Source organism: Arctopsyche grandis, chromosome 6 (genome assembly GCF_051622035.1).
Source record: "Arctopsyche grandis isolate Sample6627 chromosome 6, ASM5162203v2, whole genome shotgun sequence".
NCBI classification, from domain to species: Eukaryota; Metazoa; Arthropoda; class Insecta; order Trichoptera; family Hydropsychidae; genus Arctopsyche; species Arctopsyche grandis.
Window position 1 is genome coordinate 20,996,681 of NC_135360.1, and position 24,092 is coordinate 21,020,772.

Consider the following 24,092-nt stretch of genomic DNA (forward strand, 5'->3'; position numbering starts at 1 on the left):
TTCTCCACCAAATCTTTTTGAAACAGTCTGGACGATATTGATAGGGTTGACACAATTTTCATCAAAAGCTTTCTTGATCCATAGAACATGTCTAGGTGAATTGAGTCTTTTCAAATAAGAGGTTTAACAATATGATAGTTAAGATTTCAATGTGTCTACAAGTACATTGGGTCGTTTCTAATTCTGTTTATTGATTTTTACTACTTTCCTGAAAATATTATTCAACATAAATTTAATATAATAGATCTTCATATGCTGTTTCAAAATATTTTAAGTGTTTTTTAAATTATCATCGCTCCATTTTTATTTTTTTCTTCAAAAATTTTGAATGCCTTTGGCCTAATTTTAATATTAGAAATGAAAAGAAAACTTGAAAAAATTTTTATGTGTATATTTATGAATTGAAACATTAACTTACCGACTACTTGAAGATGCATTGTTATTCCGATCGGAGGCGTAGTGCTAACTTGACACTCGTACGTGCCCGAGTCTCGGTGTTGCGGAAAACTGATCTGGAAAACAGAGAATATATAAATAAATAAATAATAATAAATTGTGTCTAGTTGTCGATCGTTGTCGGGACGAAACAAAAGGACCGTTTCTATATGTATGTATATACGTTGTGATAGGCATCTGTGAAAAACGACAAACGGGATGCGTGACCTCCCATCGAGGTTTTCCCAAGGGTATTTTCCCGTGGGAGAGAGTAAAATAAATATAATATTTCGATCGATGTAGGCTCAGTAGACTCTAGGTTCGATGTCACGCACTTGCTTTGAACACGCTAACATCGCATTCACCTTCTATTATTCACGCACTCGAAATCAAAAACCGAAAGGGTCATGAATGGGTTAAAGTGATGTGAGTCGTTAGTGGCGCCAGTCTTTTAATTTACGATAAGGTAATTCCCTAAAGGTGACCGATTCACTCCCTTTCATCGCCCCTATTTTATTGGACTCTGATTAATTACAGTTGGGAACTTAAATCCATTTACTCGTGTACATACATATGTGTAAGTTTAAAGATACATCGATAAATTATGAGATTTTAAATTCGATGAAACGCTGAACATATACATACATAGAAACAAAAATAGCACAATTCAATGTATCTCATATGGGTCTACGTGACGAGACAGAATGTTAAATGACAGAACACGCAAATATCGGAAGGCAAAGATCAAAAATCGAAAGATCTTAAGTCGAAAGATCAAAAAAAAAAAATGGTGCATGGTAAACGGTACATACTCACGTACATACTCACTTAATTTGCGCGAGTAGGATACAACAGGAACAAGAGGAACATGCTTTTCCTCCCGTATTCTGCGCGCGCACATTAATACGGGAGGAAAAGCCTGTTCCTCTTGTATCCTGCTCGCGCAAATTAAGTGAGTATGTACCGTTTACCATGCATCCTTTTTTTTTGATCTTTCGACTTGAGATCTTTCGATTTTCGATCTTTGCCTTCCGATATTTGCGTTTTCTGTCATTTAACATTCTGTCTCGTCACGGAGACCGATACTATATATATATATAAAATTTCGAATGAGACTTTGTATGTAAGTATGTATGTAAGTATCTTTGGTAGGGAACTTCATAAACAAAACAAAGTTTCTTTAACGACAATTCAATTGGTTGAATATTATATTTTTTTCCATTCAAATAAATTTAATAAAAAAAAAATAATATTTACTATTAGATTCGCCATGTTTAAGCTGTTTATATTACAAATATTGAGTGAAGCCGGGAAAAACAACTAGTACAATATATATTTAACTGAATTTTAATATTATTTTTACATTAAGTTTGAATGAAAATATAAACAAAATCTTACAATAAGTGAAATTCTTTTGTTGTTTTTTATACTAAAATTATTATTTAGAAAAATGTTATATGTACATATACATACATTGTTAATTGCTTACTTAGTTGATGCAAATGTGATTTTTTGATATATGATATAATTTCATACTATACGAATTGCTCGGCGCTATTCGGACAGGTAAAAGTTATAAAAAAAGAAAAATGGAACTCTGGTAAAAGTTATAAAAAAATAAATGGAATTTCTTGACTATTAACCAGCAGCATGGCTTGGTGGTTGCGTTAATACTAAGCACTAAGAGGTCGCCGGATTCAATCCCGTGAGCTGACCACGATTGACAAGAATTTATTCTGAGTATGATCTGTAATGCTGCTGGTCAGACTTGGGTATTTGTGACTATTTGTGGTCGATCGTTTCCTATTGAGTTTGCCAATTTATCTGATTTCATTTTTGAAGCGATTCCTCCATCAAATTGGCAATAACACTCCTACACATTATGTAACCACATTCGAGTATTATTCCAAAAATTTATTATCTATAAAATAGATGTCTCACTAATTTTATTATATAAAGTATTTGTATATTGCTTATATGTCTGGTCATAATGACGCGATAGAGTATTCTGTAATGTTACTGTGGCTATTATGTAAATAAATAAATAAACTCATATAAGAACCGTTTATGGTCCAAGTTATACCGTGAGATTGTATACGTACTATATTTTATGTTTTTATGTAAATAGAAATAAATGGTTAGTAATTAAATACACATGTTGTAGATGAGTACATATGTCCTATAGCAAAGAAGACGAAATAAAGAGTCGTATGAAATTAAGATGAATGCATTCGGGTGAATGAACGTTGTTTTTAAATCAAAAATGTCATTTTCCCTGAAAGCCAGTGAAAACGTATTTTATACTCCAAATATTACACAAGTCCAGTGTATCAAAGTTCGGAACGTTGTAAGCTCGGCATAACGAGGAGATATAGGAAACGGATAACGTGGATTAGAAGTATGATAAAGGTATTTGATATGAAAATCACTATGTGCCGGATACATATGATGATAGAATAGATATATGAAGATAGAATATGAATTATAATGTAAAAAGGTGATAGAAAAGCCGCAATGAAGATGAGTGGATGCAATTAGAAAAATGTATGGGGTGAGATGGATGAGAGTTGTGCAAAACAGAGACGAACGGAAGCTTCTTGGAGATGTTTTCACCCAGTAGTGGATTTTGAATGGATGTAAATGACGATGGTTATATATGGACATATGTACATTGTATTGTGTAATCCTTAAAAACCCCCAAAAAATTGTTTGCCCCAAAAAATGGCTGTAAATAATGTACACTTAAAACTGAAAATAGTGTATATATGTATTTATAAACAAAAAATTTTAATTTAACTACATATACATACATACAAAATATGTAGAAGATATGAGCCGTTATATTTGAAAGTGGCGGAATTCCAATTTTCAGTTCCAATAACACGATTTCAGTTTGACTCAATTCACAAATTGTTATCACTGCTTTTAATTCGAAGTTCAGAATCTCGGAAAAGCAGAATAAACGTATTACAGGATACTAGTTTTTTTATAAATATTGTTAAACGCAAAAAATTAAATTTAATGTTTTGCAAAATATGTATTTCTCGAAATGAAGAAAAGTAGACTAATGCCATTTTCAAATATAACGGCTCTTATGAAGATGTAATTCGCATGCACGACTTGTTCTCACTTTGCAATTCCGATTTTTTTTTTGTATTAAAAAAAGATTAAGTCTCTTGGTCTATTTTTTTTTCTTAGATCACATATATACATACATACAAATATATGTGTATTTGTTTGTGGAACAAAGCCAAAATAAGTTTTCTATAAAATACTTGTATTCCTTGGTGATTTTGCAATAAAAATAAACATTTCGCATTGTACTAGTCTTGTAACTGGAAATCTAATAAAATTAATAGTGTTTTATCATGCATGTGTACATATACATACATATGTACATACATATAAACATATATACCTATTCTCATACGTCGAACTTAACTAATAGTATCGGTTTTGGAAGTCGAAGTGTGTGCGACGAACACGTACTCATAAATGCGTCTTCTCTCTGTCCTAACGCTACGACAAACTTACTTAGTTCTGTTTGAGTTTGGAACGTGTACGGGGTTGAGAGGCTATGGGGAATGACATAAGGGCTACTCACTCGTAAAATCCAATCTTCCGAGTGGGGATTATGGATGCTCTGAAACCTCTGGTCGGACGTGTACGTGGACCTGTTTATCGTCAGCAGGTGAAGGTCACGATGTCTTATCCATGACACCTGAAAGTGACACAAAAGGGTTAATCATTCTGATAAAACACAGTTTTTTTTTAATTTTGCACAGTATCATTTTCATAAAATGTCCCTGAAATTCTTTGTGTAATTTGATTTTAAAATATAATTTGACGCCATGTATAATAATATTTGAAACTTTCATTTTGCGGTTTTGGCTTTGTTTCGGGTTTAAATATAGGCGGTATTATTTTTCCTTTTATTCTTTTATTATTGAATTAGCCTTGGAAGGTTTCTGAAAATATAGCACAATAAAGCTTTACAACCTTTGTATCTCGAAAGCTCGCGGAAAACTTCTTGTTTGTGCGCGCGCGCTCACACACACAAACATACACAAAAAAACTCACTCTACGACAGCGAGTTTTGTGGAAAACTTTGTGTTTTAAAATTAATTTCAACTTTAGAATATTTACATAACAACATTCTCCTCCCTTCCGTCGATGAAAACGGGCAATTCTCAAGTGATTGGTGTAAAGGTTAAACAATTTAATGGGTGACGTGAACTATTCCGCTATAACTTTATAATTGGTTCAAAACGTGGTTATACTATACAATAGCGAATAGGCACATAAAATACAAATTAATTTGAAATTGGTTTTATGGCTTTAAAAACTTTTACATTTTAAATTCTGAATGAATATGCATTATTTATTCAAATAAAACTGTAATGGTTAATTTGAGAAATATTCAAAACTCATTACCAAAGAAAGGCGTTGAATGGATGCATTTTGCACAAAAATAGTTCAATATTATTAATCTCTTAGAAAAACCATGTTTTTTTGCTCACTAACACTAATGGAGCGATCTATTGTAATTTAATAATCTGATCTCTTCTCATTACACACGAATGTGTCAATCTGTTATGAACACATACATATGTACATATGTACATAAAGACGTCATTTTTGAAGTCACTCTTCTTCAAACAGTGGCTTTTTTAAACAACCGAAAAAAAAATTTCACCTATTTATTTACAATATTCTAATTTAAAAATATATGCTTCCCAGTGGCGTAACTACCGCGCCCGCAGACCCCGCAGTGTGGGGGGGCGCCGAGGCTTGGAGGGCGCCGTAAAACGGCGCGCCTTTTTCACGGATTTTTAACTTTTTAAGTCTTTCCGTTAATAAATAATAGAACGCGACCAAAATATGTCAAATTTACAACTTTACGCACAAAGTTAGTGGGTTCGTTCAGATTTTTCGACAATTGATTTTGAACACGCTCCGGAATAAGATCGTGATTGATTACAATTACATAAACCAACTCCCGAAATGTGTTTGATCGTTTTATATAAAAATTAGCTCATTACTTAAGGTAAAGTGTACCATTGTGTTCTCTGTAGTTGAGAAGTATTTTTTTTTTTTTTAATATGAGTAGTTTTAAGAAGTTCAGTGAAGAAAGCGAAAAAATTATCAAATCTCGAGTTAATCGAAATTGACTAAAACTGACAAAGTCTCTAGTGAAATAGTGGAATTAAGTCCTTCGGCAGCTTTATCAGAAAAGCAACCTAGCTCTTCTTCGAGAAATGGAGATAATACGGCGAACTTAATGCAAATTGTTGCGAACATTCAATCGACTGATCATAGCCCTTCTTCCCCAGTCATTTCTGGTGAAGTGGTAAAATCATTTCTGAGGTTCCTGTTTTACGTACAATTTGTGGAAAAATTCAGAGAAAATTGAAAAATATATCTCTTCAGAAATGCAAAGTCATTATTAAAAAATTATTGGCGTCAAGTCCATTATCGTGCTATTAATGTCATATTAACATTGACTAAAAATAATTTGGCATTTCGATGGACATCAAGAGAGTTTTGTATCTTGTAACAATCCTGGAAATTTTATATCTTTTATTAAACTTCTGATAGCTTATGATCCACTTTTGGAATATAAAGCAGGTTTTGTGACTTACTTGAGCGCGAAAATACAAAATGCAGAAGAAGAGATTTATTGAACAGTTGTAAGGAAATAATGTGTATAAGAAGGGGGGGGGGGGGGGGGGCGCCTTAAAATATTTTGCGGCAGGGCGCCTGGAATTCACGTTACGCCACTGATGCTTCCTCATGTAAATCATTACCTGAATGAATAAATCCCTTAAGAATACATATTTGCCAGCCTCCGAGTTGTGACCAATAACCAAAAAAAGGTTAAGCATGCCTGTTTTAGAGTCAAACCGAAAACTGGGTAAACTTGGTTTTGTAGAAAATTCTAAATCAAAAAGTGGTTCTTTCAATAGTCGTTTTTATTTTTTAAACCATAGTATGAATGTAGATATATTTTATTTGTTATTTTTATATTTTATTTTTAAATCCAATCTAAAGAGTAACTTAAAAGGTTTCATACTATTCAGATTTGTAATGAATTGATTCGTGTTGCATATTAACTTGTATCACTAAATTGGAATCTGTATGGGATTTATTTATTTTTTTTTGTGAATTTTTGATAAGAAATGTAAATAGTTACAGCTGTAATCTGTATATCGACTTATAAAATCTACCTGTAAAGTCTACCGTTTGTGTTTATATTGCCGTGTAAAGCCTTGTGGATAATACTTATTTGGTGGCACGCGAATAAAGTAGACCCTTACCGATGATACTCTAGAACCCCGTTTAACCCTGTCGAACCCAAATTTTTCACTCGTACATTTACCTATTTTACGGTCGAAATTGAGGTACGATAAAGAAATATAGGATGCGTCCGTTAAATTGATTCGGGGTCGAATCGAAGCTAACTCTATCGCTGTGATTCATGTCCTGGATCACATCTAAATTCACTTTCAGAATGAAATCAAATTCACCAGGATCGTACAGTGGTATAATTTAAGGCGTATTTAAAATATTTTGACGTTAAATTTCCATACGAAACTCAAAGTAATAGCTTGTATGCGGGTTGAATAGTTTTGCGTCGCTTTAGCATGGCGGGGTTCGACTTCCGGTGCTAGTTTTCCGTTTTACTTTGTAATTAGCGTTTTGTTTAGTTGGAATGACGACGAATCGTTGGGGTTTTCAAACCACCATCCTCTTGATTTATGGGGGCAATTTTATCGCCGTCCATGTCTCGGATTAACACGAAGACTGCGAGCGCCGCGCGTTCATTTTAATGCGAAAATTTCTCGTTTTATGCGAAAAGTTCGGTGACGCCGCCACAATAAAAAGACCATGCAAATACAAGAATCAGCCCTTCTCAACATTTTTCGACTATATAGAATTTTGAAGTGTTTAGATGAGTGTTTACGATAGCAATAAAAATGATCAAACATAGGAATTTTAAGTTAGAAAAGGATCAGTATGACGCGAAGTACTGTTAAATTAAAAGCGAGAGAAATGTATTAATTACACTGTTCGACAAATGACGACTTTTTTTTGGTTCAGAGACGAGATATAACTTTTCTTATAGATAAGTTATATCTCGTGAACACGAATCTGGTAATACAAAGTGTTGATTGGTTCGAGATTCGGAGATATATGTTTTCTAAATCGCGCGATTTTTCTATATCTTGGTGTTGTTCAGTCGATTTCTCAAAATCTGTTAATTTTCTGTTCAAAATAAATATTCGAATCTATAGTCGGGTATTTTATCTTTCATTTTTAGTACTTTTCAGTTTTCAAATATCTCTAAGTAGTCGTCGAGTTCAAATCAAAAGTCAAAATTACATATTTTCACTAGGGATTTTTTCCCACTGTTAATACTATATTATATTGAGTATTTTCTATTGAAAAATGTTTATTAAGATAATGTTCTGGCCACACTATTTTTTTTTTCGTTTAAAAGGGTTAATTGGATGTGTGCTGAATTTTAAATCTGTAAATTTACGAGCAAAAAATTCGTATTACTAGAGCACGGACTATGCAGTTATCTTTTGGGAATTATTGTCGGCGCGTAGTTTTCAGGGTGCCCTTTTTATTACACTTGTACTAGTTATTTCTTCATTAATTTATTTTAAAAACAGTAACAAACAGCATTACAACGTATTAATACATCTATATAAAAATCAATGTTTGTCTGTCTGTCTTGAATAGGCTCCTAAACCACTGAACCGATTACGATGGAAATTTCAGGATTTATTGTATGCATGTCCAGAAAGCCTACTAAAAAAAATTGGCCGAAAATAGGAACGAAAACGAGAAAAACGGGAATGAGTGGTATTGCAACGCAATAATTTCAAATGTTTTCGCGTCGCGACATGCGCTGTTAGGGTAAAATAAACAAATAATTGAATAATTTCAAATGTGTTCGCTGCCTCCGTTTTTCCGACAAATGGGAACGGGAACGAGGACGGGAACGGGAAGGGGAACGAGAACGGGAACGGGAATTGCATGCATTATTGTAGCATTGCAACGCATGCCGGTTTCAGCTAGTTTATATATATTTATTGAACATGGTCAGTGTCGGTTTTCCGTTAAATTTTCAAAATTCAAAAACGGGTTTTAAATTTCCTAAGTGGGTTTTTAATCCTATAATATCAATCAATAAAAAAGTTCAATGCATCTCAAATATAAATACATACATAGATAAATAAATAGACTCACCGTCCGATTTCCGAGGTTTTTAATTTTGCAATTGAGGTAGGCTGTCTTTTCCACAAGAGCTGTCACATTCTTCGAAACAGATGGTTCGAAATATGGACCATGATTCATCTGTACGAAGTTTTCTTCGATTTCTTCCACGTGTTCTCCACCATGGTGCTGTTGTTGATCATGATACACAGGTGGTTCTTCAGTGTATACGTAGTTGCCAGATGATTCTGTTAAAATAAAGCAAAAAAATTGAATTCGAATTGCTTTTAATTAAGTATCTACCACATATACTTGAAATTGCTGAATATAGAATGGGAAATTTTAGGCGTTGAATTAAATCGAAATTTTCGTCATCGGTTAATTTTTGGGTTCGTTGGCCGTGAAAACGTCTAAGTTTGCCTTTGGAAGCTTCCCTAGCTAAGTTTCCCGGGAAAACTCCCAGCCGCCTTGTGGTTGCTAGTGATCGCATCCAAACTTCCTCATCACTGGTTGGACATTATGCAGATTATTTCACGGACTCATCCGGAAAAGCCTATCGCAGCGGGTAACTTTCCCCGGGAAACTTATTTTCACCACGACCCTTGGTAATCATTGCAAAATTTCGGCAAATGTACTTCGAAGTTTACCCGCATTCAATTATTAACAATTGATGCAGCTTAAGATAAACATAAAACATCCATCTGATATTCTAAAATAGGCACTTTGAAATTGATGCTAATAAAATATTATGCTAATAATAAAATTTCCTGAAATTTTCTTTTAACTTTATTTGGAAATGAATATTTTTTCAGTATAAAAAAGAAAAGCAAAAGTCTCGAGCACAAGACGAAATTAGATAAACACGATGGAAAATTTCTCTGGCGACAAGAACGTACTTACATACATATATACTTTGTATATATGCTCGCATATGTATGTGTGTATAAATATGTACGAATTCGGTTTGATTTATTAGCAAAACTTTTTCCCGAGCCGAAGAACGGAAGTACCGAATGAAGTGGAAAATCTCATTTGGAAAAATAAGCTCTTGGAGACACGCATGCGCATTACTAACGTTTGGCATACGCATAATTTATACGTCGACCGCAAACACACGAACGCGCACATTTCTGCACTTTATGGATCGGGAAAATTGGATTGAAAACCTTTTTTATACAATTCCATAATAAAACACACGCGAAACTGGAACTGATAATATCGTACCAGAATGTATATACATACATATGTACTTATATACATTTAATATACGCTTGTATGTTGTAGACATAAACGTGTAGGTCCTTAAAATTGATTGTAGTGTGTCAGACGTGTTCGAAGTTTCCAATTTCTATTCGTATTTATTTCTATAAAGGTTTTCATAATGTCTGTGAGAGCGGTCAAAGTTATAATACAAATAATGTCAAAAATAAATGAGGTTATTCATTGGTTGATATCATATTATTTTTTATAAAATTTTAGTTAGCTGTAATGTAATGCACTATATATGTACGTACATATGTATGTACATACATAGAGATATTTGTGACTCCAAGTCGATCATTTCCCATCAGAGTTCGCCAATTTATCAGATTTCATTGTTGAAACAGTTTCTCCATCAAATTGGCAAAAACCATCTACCCGCTATTTCACAAATATCTGAATTTGATTTTTGTACAATATGTAAAAATTTATGTGCAAGTCTAAATCCATAGAGTAAATCTATGGAGTAATTAATGAATTAATTAATTGTTTATTGTTAATGTTAAAAATGCTGCAATGTTTGTAATTTATTATCTAGGAAGGCACATTAGGGTTTACCTGTTAGGCCTTCCTGTTATATGTCTATGTAAAATTAAAATAAAATAAAATGTAACAAAATTGGCTGCCTTGGCAGGTGAAAGTAAGAAAAAAGGGGATTAATTACGTTTTTACATAGAATTTTGTATTCTACAATCTACCATGAGATTGTATACCATATTTGCTAATTCAATTTGAAAATTGATATGATTTTCATGGCAAACATTAATTTTAAATAGATGTCATATGATTACGTGAAAAAAAAATCAATTAAATAAATGAATTTTTGTTCTCTTACTTTTTGTTACTCTTGTTGATTGTCCTCCTATATTTGAATACCTTTTCCAAACTAAAAGTTCCTCTTCGTTTAAATCTATTTTAAGTCTATTTAAATCTATTTAATCTATTTTAATCGTATTAAGCTATTTTTTATATGCTTTCGAACGAATTTTATTAAAAACCTCTTATTGTGCATTTAAATGAAAAAATAGAATAATATGAAACTATAAATATGATATTTCAAAAAGAAATCAATTTAGGTCTGCAATACATATTTTCTATTGACAGGATGCTTCATGTGCAGATGAGTGTGGAAAATGTCACAAAATATTATATGGAAAAATACATAATAATTTACGCCTTGTTCAATCGCATTTGTACAACTGATACGATATGGTTTGACAGATATATGCGTGAATCGAACTCGAACAAATATAATAAATAGGTGGAAAACATATAATTTTTCCAATTATAAAAGCTTCAATGTTTCGATGAGCGAGCACATGAAAAATAGATTGTATTGTTATTTGTAAATAAATAAAAAAAATTAAAATTTCACCGTTCCATCACACATTTAAATCCAAGTATGCGTATGTACATACATACATATGTATGTTAGTTGCATAATAAATTTATACAAATTTTCATACAATTTATTATATTTTCATAGATATAAAAATGTATGTAATATGAATTATGGCTACTACGAAATAATTAACTAAAGACAAACATTTTGGTACTAGAATTTACCTTTGAATCGACGGTCGAAAGTTGCGAATGAAACTTTCATTTGGGTGAAGCTTTAGAATTAAGCTTCAGTTGAGGGAATGGGAAATGAACCACGTTATTGAGAAGTTCATGCTACATTTCTCCAATTAGCGAACTTTATTGGAAACTTAATTAAAAGGCTTGTGGCCATTTGAAATATTAATATCCAACCCTGGAATTAGATATTCAAGTTGAAAAAATATTGAAAGAGACTCGGACTTGGATTCCGCAGTCTGAAAATATCAGCATCATACACGTGTCTTAATTGAAATTTTTCAATATTAAAAAATATTAACGTGAAATTATGTACATATGTTTATTATATTTTACAATGAATATTATGATAACATTAAATACGCATCGGGCTTGTATATTCTCGGAAATTTATATTAAAATCCAATAGATAAATAATCCAAATCCAACATGCTAATATAATAATAGAATCATCGTGAGCTGTATAAATTTGATTTTGACTTATTATAGTAAATGTATTATAAACAATTAAATTAATTGCATGCGGTAAAAGTAAAATCACCGTGCAATGAAACCGCAAACGTTCGGAAGCTTTGCAGTGGCGGTAAAACGTCAAGTTTTTGATTGATTTTGATGCAATTAATAAATTGCAATAGCAAATTATGCATTTTGTCGAAATGCACAAATACATTTGTGCATTTCAGTCGGTTGAATTCATTGCAATAAAACACCATTATGTTGTCCGAGCCGGTTTCAAGGAGTGGCGATTGCGTGTGCGGTTTAACAATTAATGTCCTGCGTGATTTCATTTTTTGTACGAAATTAATATTGCGAAATATTCATTGTGTAAATACTAAAATATGTTATTATCATATTATGAGAACAAAACCTTCGGTTAATTGAACTGTGGAACACGGCAATGTCAAGTGAAAGAGAAACAACTAATGTAGCTATCGTTGAGAAAACCTTTTGTGGATAAATTAAGTTACTTTATAAATAATAATATATATTGTGTATTGAAAAATTTGAGACGTAATATATGCACGCTTTTTTAAGAGGCAATAGAACATTCCAACCCACGCAATATTGTGAAGTGGAAATTGAAAACAATCTATTTATATACAAATATGTATGTACGTATGTCTGTATAGAAACAATAATTTTCTTTTTGAATCATATGTAAATGCTAATAAAAATATAAATAAAAATATAAGTAATGCTATAAATATAATTCCATTTATGACTAACGTATGTTTAATATCTTTAAAGACGGAATTTTTCATATGTATGTCGAAATAAAACAAGAATGATTTCATTCTATGAATGTAAGTTAACTTCATTATAAAATTTTGCATAATTATGATTCACATATTATTAATTAGACTCATTGATTAATTATTTAATTAAGTATGAGATTTGGTATTTAATTTAAAAAATCTCCGTCAAATTACTAAACGTATTATTTTAAATAGATAATTAACAAATTCATAGTAAAAAAAACCAGGGATGTAGAGTTGGAGTCGGAGTCTTGGTATTTTAGGGGGAGTCGGAGTCGGAGTCTAAGTCGTAACAATTAGATACAACATGACTTCTTATTGAATACTTATCTCGCAGATAAAACTCCGTGAAGAGATATACTTTTAGCCGTGAAATGTCAGATCTGACATATTTGGCCAAAAATCAATATATATATCGTGTATTACCCTACAAGAAGCTACACGCCAAATTTGAAATTTATATATTCATATGAGAGTTAAAACTATAAATATTTATATATTAGAGATAACGAGAATCGATGGAGCAAATTTTATAAAATATAGAGTGAATTATAGGCGTTTAAACAATTAAAATGTGATATGTCCATATCAAGGCGAAAAAGTTGGTAGACACGGGACGAACGCTTGTTAAACGTCAAGAAGGTCTACGTGCCCCGTTTTTAAAACGCGTTGTATACGATATTTTATCTCCAACGTAATGGCAGACGATACATTTACGTATATTGATGACCAAAATGAGCAATATGGCAAAGTATGAAAACGATTGGATAAGAGATAAAAATAACCACTAATACGAAAGCCATGTGAAACGTAAAGGAAGTATGTAATAAATGAAAGTAAGAGGTTAGTAAAAATAGACCGATTCTGATTCCTTTTAATAATTTTCAATAATGCGTTGATTAATTATGGAAATTTGAAATATTATTATGAATTTGAAATATTATTATGAATTTGAAATACAAATTATGCAAATTTGAATTTAACTTATAAAATATACATTTTTTATTCAATTCATTTGTGGTACCTTTTTTTTATTACATATTTCAATATAATATGTCAATACAAGTGAATTAGGTAAATCCATATAAAATCCCTCCCTATAATTTTGATACAATACATTCATACAGTAACATTCTTTGTTTTTGATACATTTTAAAAGTACTCAAAGCTCTTATTCAACACATTCTTAAAGAAATTGTCAACAGAGAAATTTGATCGAGGTTGTAGTCCAAATTTGGCACTAGATGCAGATGCTCGCGTGCACCACTGACACAGTTTTATTATGGAAGTCTTTACAAAAATAAACTGTCGGAAAATTTCTCCATGGCGAAATTAAGAGGATTAATGGTGTCAATTCCTTGCAGCCGGTACAAGACAAGAGGGGGATATTAAGAGCGTCCTTCATATTATAGCACCGGGTCTTATAACTATTTATCACCCGCCTATCTCTCTCCGGGCGACATTTTTCTTTATGGGACATGCCGGGGGAAAATGCGTCGCGAAAAACGACACACTTTTCCGCGGTAATGACGCTCGCTGCTCGTGCAGTGACCACAATACCGTTGTGGAAATCCACGACTGTATCTCCTCGTTCGAACGACCGGTGAAATTATGCCGTAAAGTAAAAATAACTAAACCGTAGAAAAATAGATTTACTTTAGTATCCCGCTGCCTTCATTTTATGCATTCGTTATGGCACGTTTATGTCGACAATATAGAGCTAAATATAGAAAGTAAGGAGGACAACAATAAACGAGCCAGAAATGCGAACATTGCGATGAAAATGTAGGCACATATGTACATATATTCCGCTTTACTGAATATTTTAACCGTTCAAATACAAGCTTAGACATGACATGGCAATCAAATTAATACTCAATTTAAAACAAATCATATACTTTTGGTGTATTATATTTTGTTTTTCAAGTATACCATAGTTTGTAAAAAGTCATACGGACATACATACGAATAGACAAGTTTTTATATATAAATATGTATGTACATATATACGCCGCTATATTTGAATTCCCAAATTCTCTTCTGGTAAAAGTTGCTTTACCAGTGAGCTATGCTGTCACACCGTGAAATAATTGATTTTTCTCATGGCTTTCAGAGGTACGAAGTACAATGAAATTAAGGAAAAGAAAATCATTTTAGAAGTAGGATGAACACTTGAAATAATTTTGTTTGAAAGTCAGGTAAAATTGGAAAACTCTGCGAGAAGACAATCGATGTCAATTAATATTAATTCAAATTTGAACTGATAAAATTTAAGAATCTATTTAAATCGATTTTAAATTAATTAATATTCCTTTTCATTAAAAATACTAGGTATGTAAGTTAGTTTGAAATTTCGTATTGATAAATATCAGTGGTTTAGGAGCCTATTCGACACAGACAGACAGAGACAGACAAACATTGGTTTATATATATATATATATATATATATATATATATATATATATATATATATATATATATATATATATATATATATATATATATATATATATATATATATATATATATATATATATATATATATATATATATATATATATATATATATATATATATATATATATATATATATATATATATATATATATATATATATATTATATAGATATTTTATATATAGATGAATTTAGTTGAATATTAGTTGAATTTTTGTTTAAATTTATTTGCATTTAGTTGAGTGGATATTCTGTGCTGTGTGGTCACCCGATTTTTAGTGGTGAAAAGCTCCCCATGTACATTATTCGAGCTCGGTACGGAAAATTCGCTACCCCCTAGGGGTAAAATTTGCGATCCGCTCGGACTCACCTGTCGTTTTAAAACCGCACGGCACGCTCCTGCGGGGAAATTTTCCCTCGTTTTCTGACAATGGCAGAGAGGCGGTGAAAATTAAAAGGCTTTGTAGCGTGGACAATACGGAAAATGTGAGTATCCCCGAAAAGCGGACCCTAATGCAGCGTCGCGGGATCCGATCGAGTGACGTGTCTTTTGTTAGGCAAATCTTAGTATTTTTGTTAACGTTTTTGTCTAGATCGCGACGAAGCTCTCCCTATTGTCGAGCTTAAAGCGAGAGCTTTTGTGCCGACGACCAGGTGGGCCCTTTTGTAATTTAATATCGTGTCATCACGACATTAGAAGCGTTTAACTCTCTGAAATTATTTTTTTTAAAAATTTTTCAAGGACATTATTATTGTGCGATTATTATATTCGATACGGTACGTGTTTGAAGTCATGAATTAATAGTTTAGTTTTATTATTTTATACATGTACATAAATGATTCTAACATTTGGAATATAATATAATACCAGCAACATATTTATTTATTTATTTTTATTACATTTTTTATACCTGGAATGCCTTCCAGATAAACCCCAATGCGCCATCCTGGCCAATTACAAACAATACAGCATTTTTAATTTACACGTCGCTGAATTATGACACTGAAAACTCGCAAATTAACAAGACATCTATGATTTGTACATTAATCATACTCAAATAGTGGTGACATGATAGGTAGGACGGATTTTTAGCCAATTTTTAATCGGGAACCGTTTCAACAATGAAATCATAGAAAATTGGCAAACTCTGATGGGAAACGATGAACCTGGAACACAAATATCTAGGTCTGACCAGAATCACTACAGATATACTCAGAAATTTTTTTTTCAATCGAGGCTAGCTCATGGGATTGAATCCGTCGTCTCTCGACGCCAAGTAGAAGCTTAACAACCGAGCTATGCTGCTGGCTGATGTACATATGTATGTATATGTATTAGTGCTAAGCATGTAATGCTTTCAACTGAGTGGTCACAGGTTCAATCCCTGGTCCAGTGTGGCTGGCCAGACCTTGGATATGTGACTCCAGGTCAGTCTTTTCCTATCAGAGTTAGTCAATTATCCGACTTCATTAAAATGGATCTAAAAAATTGGCAACCTTGTCTTGTTTCTCACAAAATTTCAGCATCTCATCTCAAATTTTTTCAGCATCTCAAATTTGCTGATTGGTCAAATTTGCCAATTGAGTGAAAGGGCATTGGGATTTACCTGTTAGGCTTTCCTGGTATATACATACATACATATGTATGTTTGTATGTATATACTATGTTTAAAAATAAAATACCATGTGAATTTTTGTAAACACTCACGTGTATATCTTGAAATCAATTAAAAATACTTGTGAATACTTATGTATGTATGTTTTATAGTAGGTACTAAATTTCATTGATTCGTCTCTTAATAACTGGTAATTTGACTAAATTTCATTGATTCATCTTTTAATAAAAATTGAAAAGTATTTTATTTAAATTGTTTTTAATGTGTTATAGAGCTAGCTATTTTTTTTGTTGTTTCTGCAATTAAGAAAAATGGTTTTCAATGACATTTTTTACAATCTTTAGAATGTCTGCTACATACATATCACGTTAAAAGACGTAAACAAGTCAGGTATAAACATTTTTTTGATTAACAAATTAACGCTATAAATACACGAAAAGTTCTCAAACTACTACAATAAATGAATGAAGTCAACTTCAAGTGAAATTTCATTCAAAACCATACATTTGTATACGTATCTTTTTTATATTTTAAAATAATTCAAAGTCGTAGAAACGAAATAATACTCGAGGCAAACTATCAAATAACGCGAGACAAATCGGATTGCAAGATAATTTAGCGACAAGTAATACGACACTGGAAATTTCCTTCAAAGATAATTTGTTTCTTGAAAATAGACTTCAGAGCACGGGGAGAGGAAAATAAATAATTGCAAGTCTTACAATTATACATGTATATGTTATTTACATATGTATATCATATTATACTTACGGCTTTTGATGATGATCATCAGTATCGCTAGGACCTTCTGCATTTTAGCCACCGCGTTCATCTGAATTAATGCGATATCATAAAAAGCACACACAAATTATGTTGTTTTGGATACATTTTCAATATTATTCTTATTACTACTTTCACTGCTTATCGTCTACATATAATAATAACACTAAGATTGCACAGCACGTGCGTGTCATCCCATGAGATCGATCTGATTAAACTTCCTGCGCCGGCACGATGCGGCCACGTTATCACTGAGCATCTTCCTAGTAGGTCTTGGGAACGATACGACGATATTTTGTGTGAACTTCCGGTTTACTTCCGGTTCGCGGACGGTTAGGCTGTTGTTCGCGCGGCGTCGCGACGCCGACTGTCCCACTGAGCAGTCGCACTGCGAGCCGCCCCCGGGAAACCACCCTGTTTTCCCACCCACAAGATCACCCCCTCGACCACCCTTATCTTCTCTATTTCAAATTTATATGTGTCGTCATCGGCGTCAGTCGTTCGCAGTCACGGTGCGAGCTTATCACTCTCGTAAAGTGGACATCTTCTAATCTACCATATATGTACATGCGCATTAGTGATGATTATCGTGTTTGATTTACGAGTGATTGATTTTACATATATTACATATTTTATATCCCTTTTTTCTAGATGATACTGTATAAACACAATTGTTTATTGGTATTTGTAATTGGCCAGGAAAGAGCATTGGGGTTTACCTGTTTGGCCTTCCTAGTATAAAATAATAAAAAAATCTCATTTTTGAGTATGTGTGTATGAATTGAGAAAAACGAAAATCCATCTGGTGCGATCTCTGGTGATCCCCATTTTATTGTACGGAGTCGAGATATGGACGCTAAAAAATAGAAAAAGGGTCATATTAGATCATTTTGAAATGGGGTCGATGCCTTCGAAAGTCTAATGCTTTTAATGACTATGAGTCATTAAAAGCATTGATTTTATATACTTATTTTTTGCCTTAATTTCAAGAGACAGAGTATGCTTCCCAGAAATCCGCAGAATAGTATGAGTCTGACAAATATGTACATATGTATATGGAAGAACCGCTCTATAGGTATAATGAGAATAATAAAATCCGTCTGGTGCAATCTCTGGTGATTTCAATTGCATTGTATGGAGTCTAGACATTGAAATACACAGTAAGCACCTGGGTCTAGAGATAAAATAACAATCCTCTTCGTTAACAGGTTCGAGCCTCTCATAAAGTCCAATACTGTAAGACATTGAAGAAGTCAACGATTTTATCTACCTAGGTACCTTGATTTAAAGAGGAGGATGCCAGGAGGAGGAGGAGGAAGGAGGATCAGAAGTCCGCAGAATAACATTAATGGTGATAATGGGGATGATCTGACAAGGATATGGAAAAACCTTCCTTTAATAAGGAGAACGAAAATACGTCTGGTGTGATCTCTATTGCATTCCGCGAAGTCAAGACATGAACGCTTAAAAACTGACCATGGGATATATTAAATGTCTCGGAAATGTGGTGTTGGAGGCAAATGCGCCTTAAATGGATTGCAAGTCATACAAACATCTCCATCTTTAAAGAGCTGGTCGTTTCAAAGAGACTCTCCACAACTCGTAGAAAAATAATTCTTTTCTACTTTAGCAATATTGCAAGGAATAATGTGGAGAGTCCTAAGAAGCTTCAGTCTCTGAAAAAATGTGTGAGTCTGTGTGTATGTGTATTTTGGGGATTTTTTGAACACCGTTAGTCCTATTAAACTGAAACTTGGTATTATTTACTTAAATTCTAATCGACACGACGCATTTTTTGTTTAATTTTTAAGTTTACTGGAAATGGTACCTCCCCTAATAGGTGTCCTCTTTTTTTAAGTTTTTGAATTCAATTATCTCCCAACCCGCTAACTGAATCGGACTGGAATTTTTTTACGTATAATTAAAATGTTAACCTAAACTGGAAGTATTACTTTTAATCTAGAGAATCGGGGATTTTTTTATCTTTTTCTCAGAAACCTTTTAGTTTATTGAACTGAAATTTCGTATCTCTCAGTTTAAGCTTAATACCAAGTTATGTATAATATTTGGTAAACATTCGTCAACCAGAAGTGGCAGTTTACTCCTGTTCGATTTTTCTTCCACTATTTTTTGCAACCCCTTAAACTAGTGTGCTAAAATAAACCGGAAGTGGGATTTTTTCCTCTTAGAAACGTCAAAAATGTTTTGGCAACTATTCCGTCCACGAACTCCTGAACGTATCAAGCTGAAAATTATTAAATTTGTATTTTTTATGTACTAACTTTGAGCTGATAAGGTTTTGGTCAGAATTCGCAAACCAGAAGTAGTCTTTTTTTTTAAAACAATATTTCATTATTTGATTTTTACCTTTGTAATTATATTTATTTTCTAGATATTTATTGTGTATAATACCGATAGTGATTTTAAGCAATAAAAAAAATTGAACAAAATCCGACAGTTGGAAGTAGAACTTTTGTCTTGTGCGTACATTTTTTTCCATACATTTGCGCTCAATTTGTATCGAAAATGCTGTCTTAGCTATTAGTATTTCATAATGCTGCCGGAATATATATGAATGTGTCTGTACGGTTCAATATCGAATTTTGTTTTGTGACCTTCTTATATAAATCAAATACATATATAAAGTCATGGGTTGGTCACATCCGAATTTTTTTAATAATATGTACTTGAGTTATATCGCATACTACCTATACATATCTCGACATTTTGTTTCTATCAAATATTTTTACACAAATATGTAACGGGAATAAAAAAAATGTAAAGCCTTTAATATTAAAAAAAATATATACATAAATACCAACGTATTAGGAAGATTTAAAAGAAAGACTTGAATACAAATAAAATATATAATATTACATTTTTAATATTATATATTATATTCCATGTAGTTATTTTGTATGACACAATTAGATTTTAACTCACCGTCAAATTCCATTAACCGATAAACGGTATTTGATTTTTCTTACTTCTATACTGTTTATTATTTTCTTACTTCATTACTGGTATACCGGCATTTACCGGTAAAAGAAAAAAATCGTTGATTAGATAACTGTCTGTGGTTACTTTTCCATACTAACGTTAACCTTGTTATGACTCATAACAAAATAAAAATAAATCTCAGGTGAATAATATCATATACATAAATGCATTTAAGTTAATTCGTTATAATAAATCAATTCATTTTTATTTATATTTTCTTTGTTCTTTTTAACCAATCATATTTATTTATTTAAATTTTGGACAATTTGAAAGATTAGATTATAAGTAAAATAACCTTTAGATCACATCTATTACGATTGTTGTTCTGTATTGCCGGTGAATTTATCAATTTGAAATAGACACATTTAATACTGAAAATATACAAATTCCAGACAGCACAATACAACACACGCTATTGTATATATTGGTTAATTTAAAATTCTAGATAAAATATAAAAATATACTTATATAAAGTGCGGATTAATAAGGTTTCCAAGGTTTATAATACAGCAAATTATAACATAATCCAAGCAAATATTTTAGAGAGCAGTATATTAAAATTATTTTCGCATTATTTCGACATTTATTTTGAATTGCTGAGAATTAAATATATGTAAATGCAAAATCCACAACGAACACACACACGCTTATATATGTATATCTAATAATTTTCACAAATGAAAATGAACGCGTAAAGGTTTAATTACGGTTGAAATCAACGCACGCGTTATTGTTGTTGTCGACTTATTCATATAAATGGCTTTTAATTAAAATGTTGCTGTTTAATAGTTTCTTTACAGGCTATATATAGCTTTTACGGTGAATCCATGATTGCCATATTAATCTCGCAATGCATTTGATTTATTCCGTTTTGATATTACGTAATATGATTATTGTACGTGTATTTGTAAAGCATATACTCGAATCATTCTATCGCAATTTGCTCGTACAATATTACACGCGAGTTTTTCCGCGGAAATTTCGAATTGGTATGTGAAGTTTTCCCTGGCAAAACTGCGGTCGGCAATCAATCAAATACGTTCTGCGTTTGACGCAACTTTGTCGAGTGTAATTAGTTGCCGCAAAGTTGAACTAGCGAAAGGGTTATTTAGGAATTATTTTATACGAACCGTTTAACTTGTTGATAATAATATTTCGTTGTCGGTGAGTCGCGTCTAGTTCGCGGAAAATCTGGAAAGTTTAGCAATGGCGAGAACAATGTACGATTTTGCCCCTACTTCCGTTAATAATCTTCGGTGAAAACATACATTTTAATATGTAGATATCTACATATAACGTGGTGAGCGCAATTATTTTCGTAAATTAGTTTACTTATATATATATATATATATATATATATATATATATTATAAAAAGTGACGAAGAGAGATATATTTTTGCTTACAAAAATTCTTGGTATTATATTTCCAATAAAAAGTATAAATACCATAATTATACTACATAGTTTAATGTAGTATATACATACACATACATACTTAATTTTAGTTAGTATTATAATAATACTTAATATTAATAGTATAATATTGAACTTTTTAATGTATTATCTCTTTAATTAACCATTGAGCGAGATCACCGATATCGTAGATTTTAATTTCATTGAACGAATCGACAAATAAATCGGTCAAAATTTGGACACCTCCAATTTTTCCAAGCTGACACATCTCGAAGCCAAAAGATTTCTCTAGAGGCTGCAGTGACAACCTGAATTGTGTTGGGACCCCTTTTGAAAAACAATCCGGTCCCAAAATAATAAAATTATCTACGAAAAAAACACACCTCTCTTTTCGATTTTTTGCATGTTGAATCAGAACGTAAAAAAGAAGAAAAACCATTGATTAAATACCACATATATGTACTTATATCGTATTGCCATTTGCGAACGCATTTGTCAACAGTACATTTTTGAATAAACTTTATGTACATATGGATATGTTTGTAGATAATTTACATTGGTAATAATTGTACAGATATATAGGAAGACTGGGAATAATATTTGAGGCAGTTGGCCAATTTTGCTTAGTTTTGACTACCTAAGATGTTTGTATTTCGTGCTGGCGTCGGATGAAGTCGTTGGGGTTGGTCCTAACGTAATTATTGCCAGAAACTACCCTTACTTTTTTCCTCTCATTCTTATCGAGAGGCTCTTTTAACTGTATTTCTCTCCATTCGTCCCAATCGATTTTCAGACCTCACTTACGATGCCTATCTTGTTACAACTGGTAAGGCAATTTTTTCAAATAAAATATATAAAAACATATTAAATTTTATAAAGAAATATTAAAATAATTATAAAAATATAGCGTTATTTTAAATACAATAATAACACAAATTATTTTGTTTAGAGGAAATTTTTCACTCTTTCGTAAACGTGCATACGAATATAAATATATGTATGTACATGTACATTTATTATTTATGTTTCTTGTTTACTTTTTTTCTCTCTTATTTTTATTTTAATATTGTCATTTTGAATGTACATACATACATATTTTACTTTTTTTCTCATTTAATTTACATACATATATGTATAAATCAAACTCCTTGGGTCTATCGGCTTTGCCGCCTAGCCCAAGTATATTAAATAAATAAATAAATGAAATTATTATATAATAATTTTTATAAATTTATATTTACTACTGTGTCTTTAGAATGTTGCCTCAAGGCAACACCAATGGCCTAATTTTTACGTATGTACTTTATATAAATTTACTAGCTGAACCTGGCATGCGTTGCAATGCCACAGTAACGCATCCGATTCCCGTTCCCGTCGCTTTCCCGTTCTCGTCCCCGTTCCCGTTCTCGTTCTCGTTCCCGTTCCCATTTATCGGAAAAATGCGTGCAGCGAACACATTCGAAATTATTCAATTGTTTGTTTATTTTACGCCTAACAACGCAGATCGTGACGCGAAAACATTTGAAACTATTGCGTTGCAATGCCACTCATTCCCGTTTTTCCCGTTGCATTCCTGTTCCCGTTTCTAGTGATGGTTGGAGCTCAACGCCGTGGAGTAACGTCTCATCAACGCCATAAACCAACCTGTTAACATATGAAATTAAATGTATGAAATGGTAGTTTCCGACTTTAACTATCAAAAAAAAAAACACTGGTTATGTAAATTTTCTTTAATGTAATGTTTTTAAGTAATGTTTCTTTGTTTTTGTAATTTTAATAGTTCCTGGCTTTCCGTTGCTCGTCTGTTTTGTCCGCAACTTATGCGAATACAAATTTGCTTTCTTCAGTTGACAGAAATCGCGTTTCAAGTAATGGTTGGAGTTGGCGGACTTGTATATTGCGTTTGAAGTCATGGTTGGAGATCAAACAACGTCTTTTCAAAGTTGTGTTGTCAAAAACCAACTGTTTTTGTGGTTGCCACCAAACAAATTTCATTGACTACACAATGGCGCTTCATAGTTTCGCATCGGTAAAATGATAATTACGAATATTTCTATTAAGAGATTTTTTC

General features: G+C 32.1%; 1 protein-coding gene across 1 annotated transcript in view; it reads right to left on the minus strand.

Moving 5' to 3' along the window:
• LOC143913150 (neurotrimin-like) overlaps positions 1-17,976 on the minus strand; it is a 40,686-nt gene extending 22,710 nt beyond the window's left edge. The window contains exons 1-4 of the mRNA XM_077432780.1: positions 17,599-17,976; positions 8,695-8,909; positions 4,040-4,156; positions 419-512 (exon numbers count right to left, since the gene is read on the minus strand). Coding sequence (XP_077288906.1) covers positions 419-512; positions 4,040-4,156; positions 8,695-8,909; positions 17,599-17,659 — 487 coding nt within the window. The 5' untranslated portion in view covers positions 17,660-17,976. The remainder of the gene's footprint in view (positions 1-418; positions 513-4,039; positions 4,157-8,694; positions 8,910-17,598) is intronic.
• Positions 17,977-24,092: the final 6,116 nt, after the last annotated feature.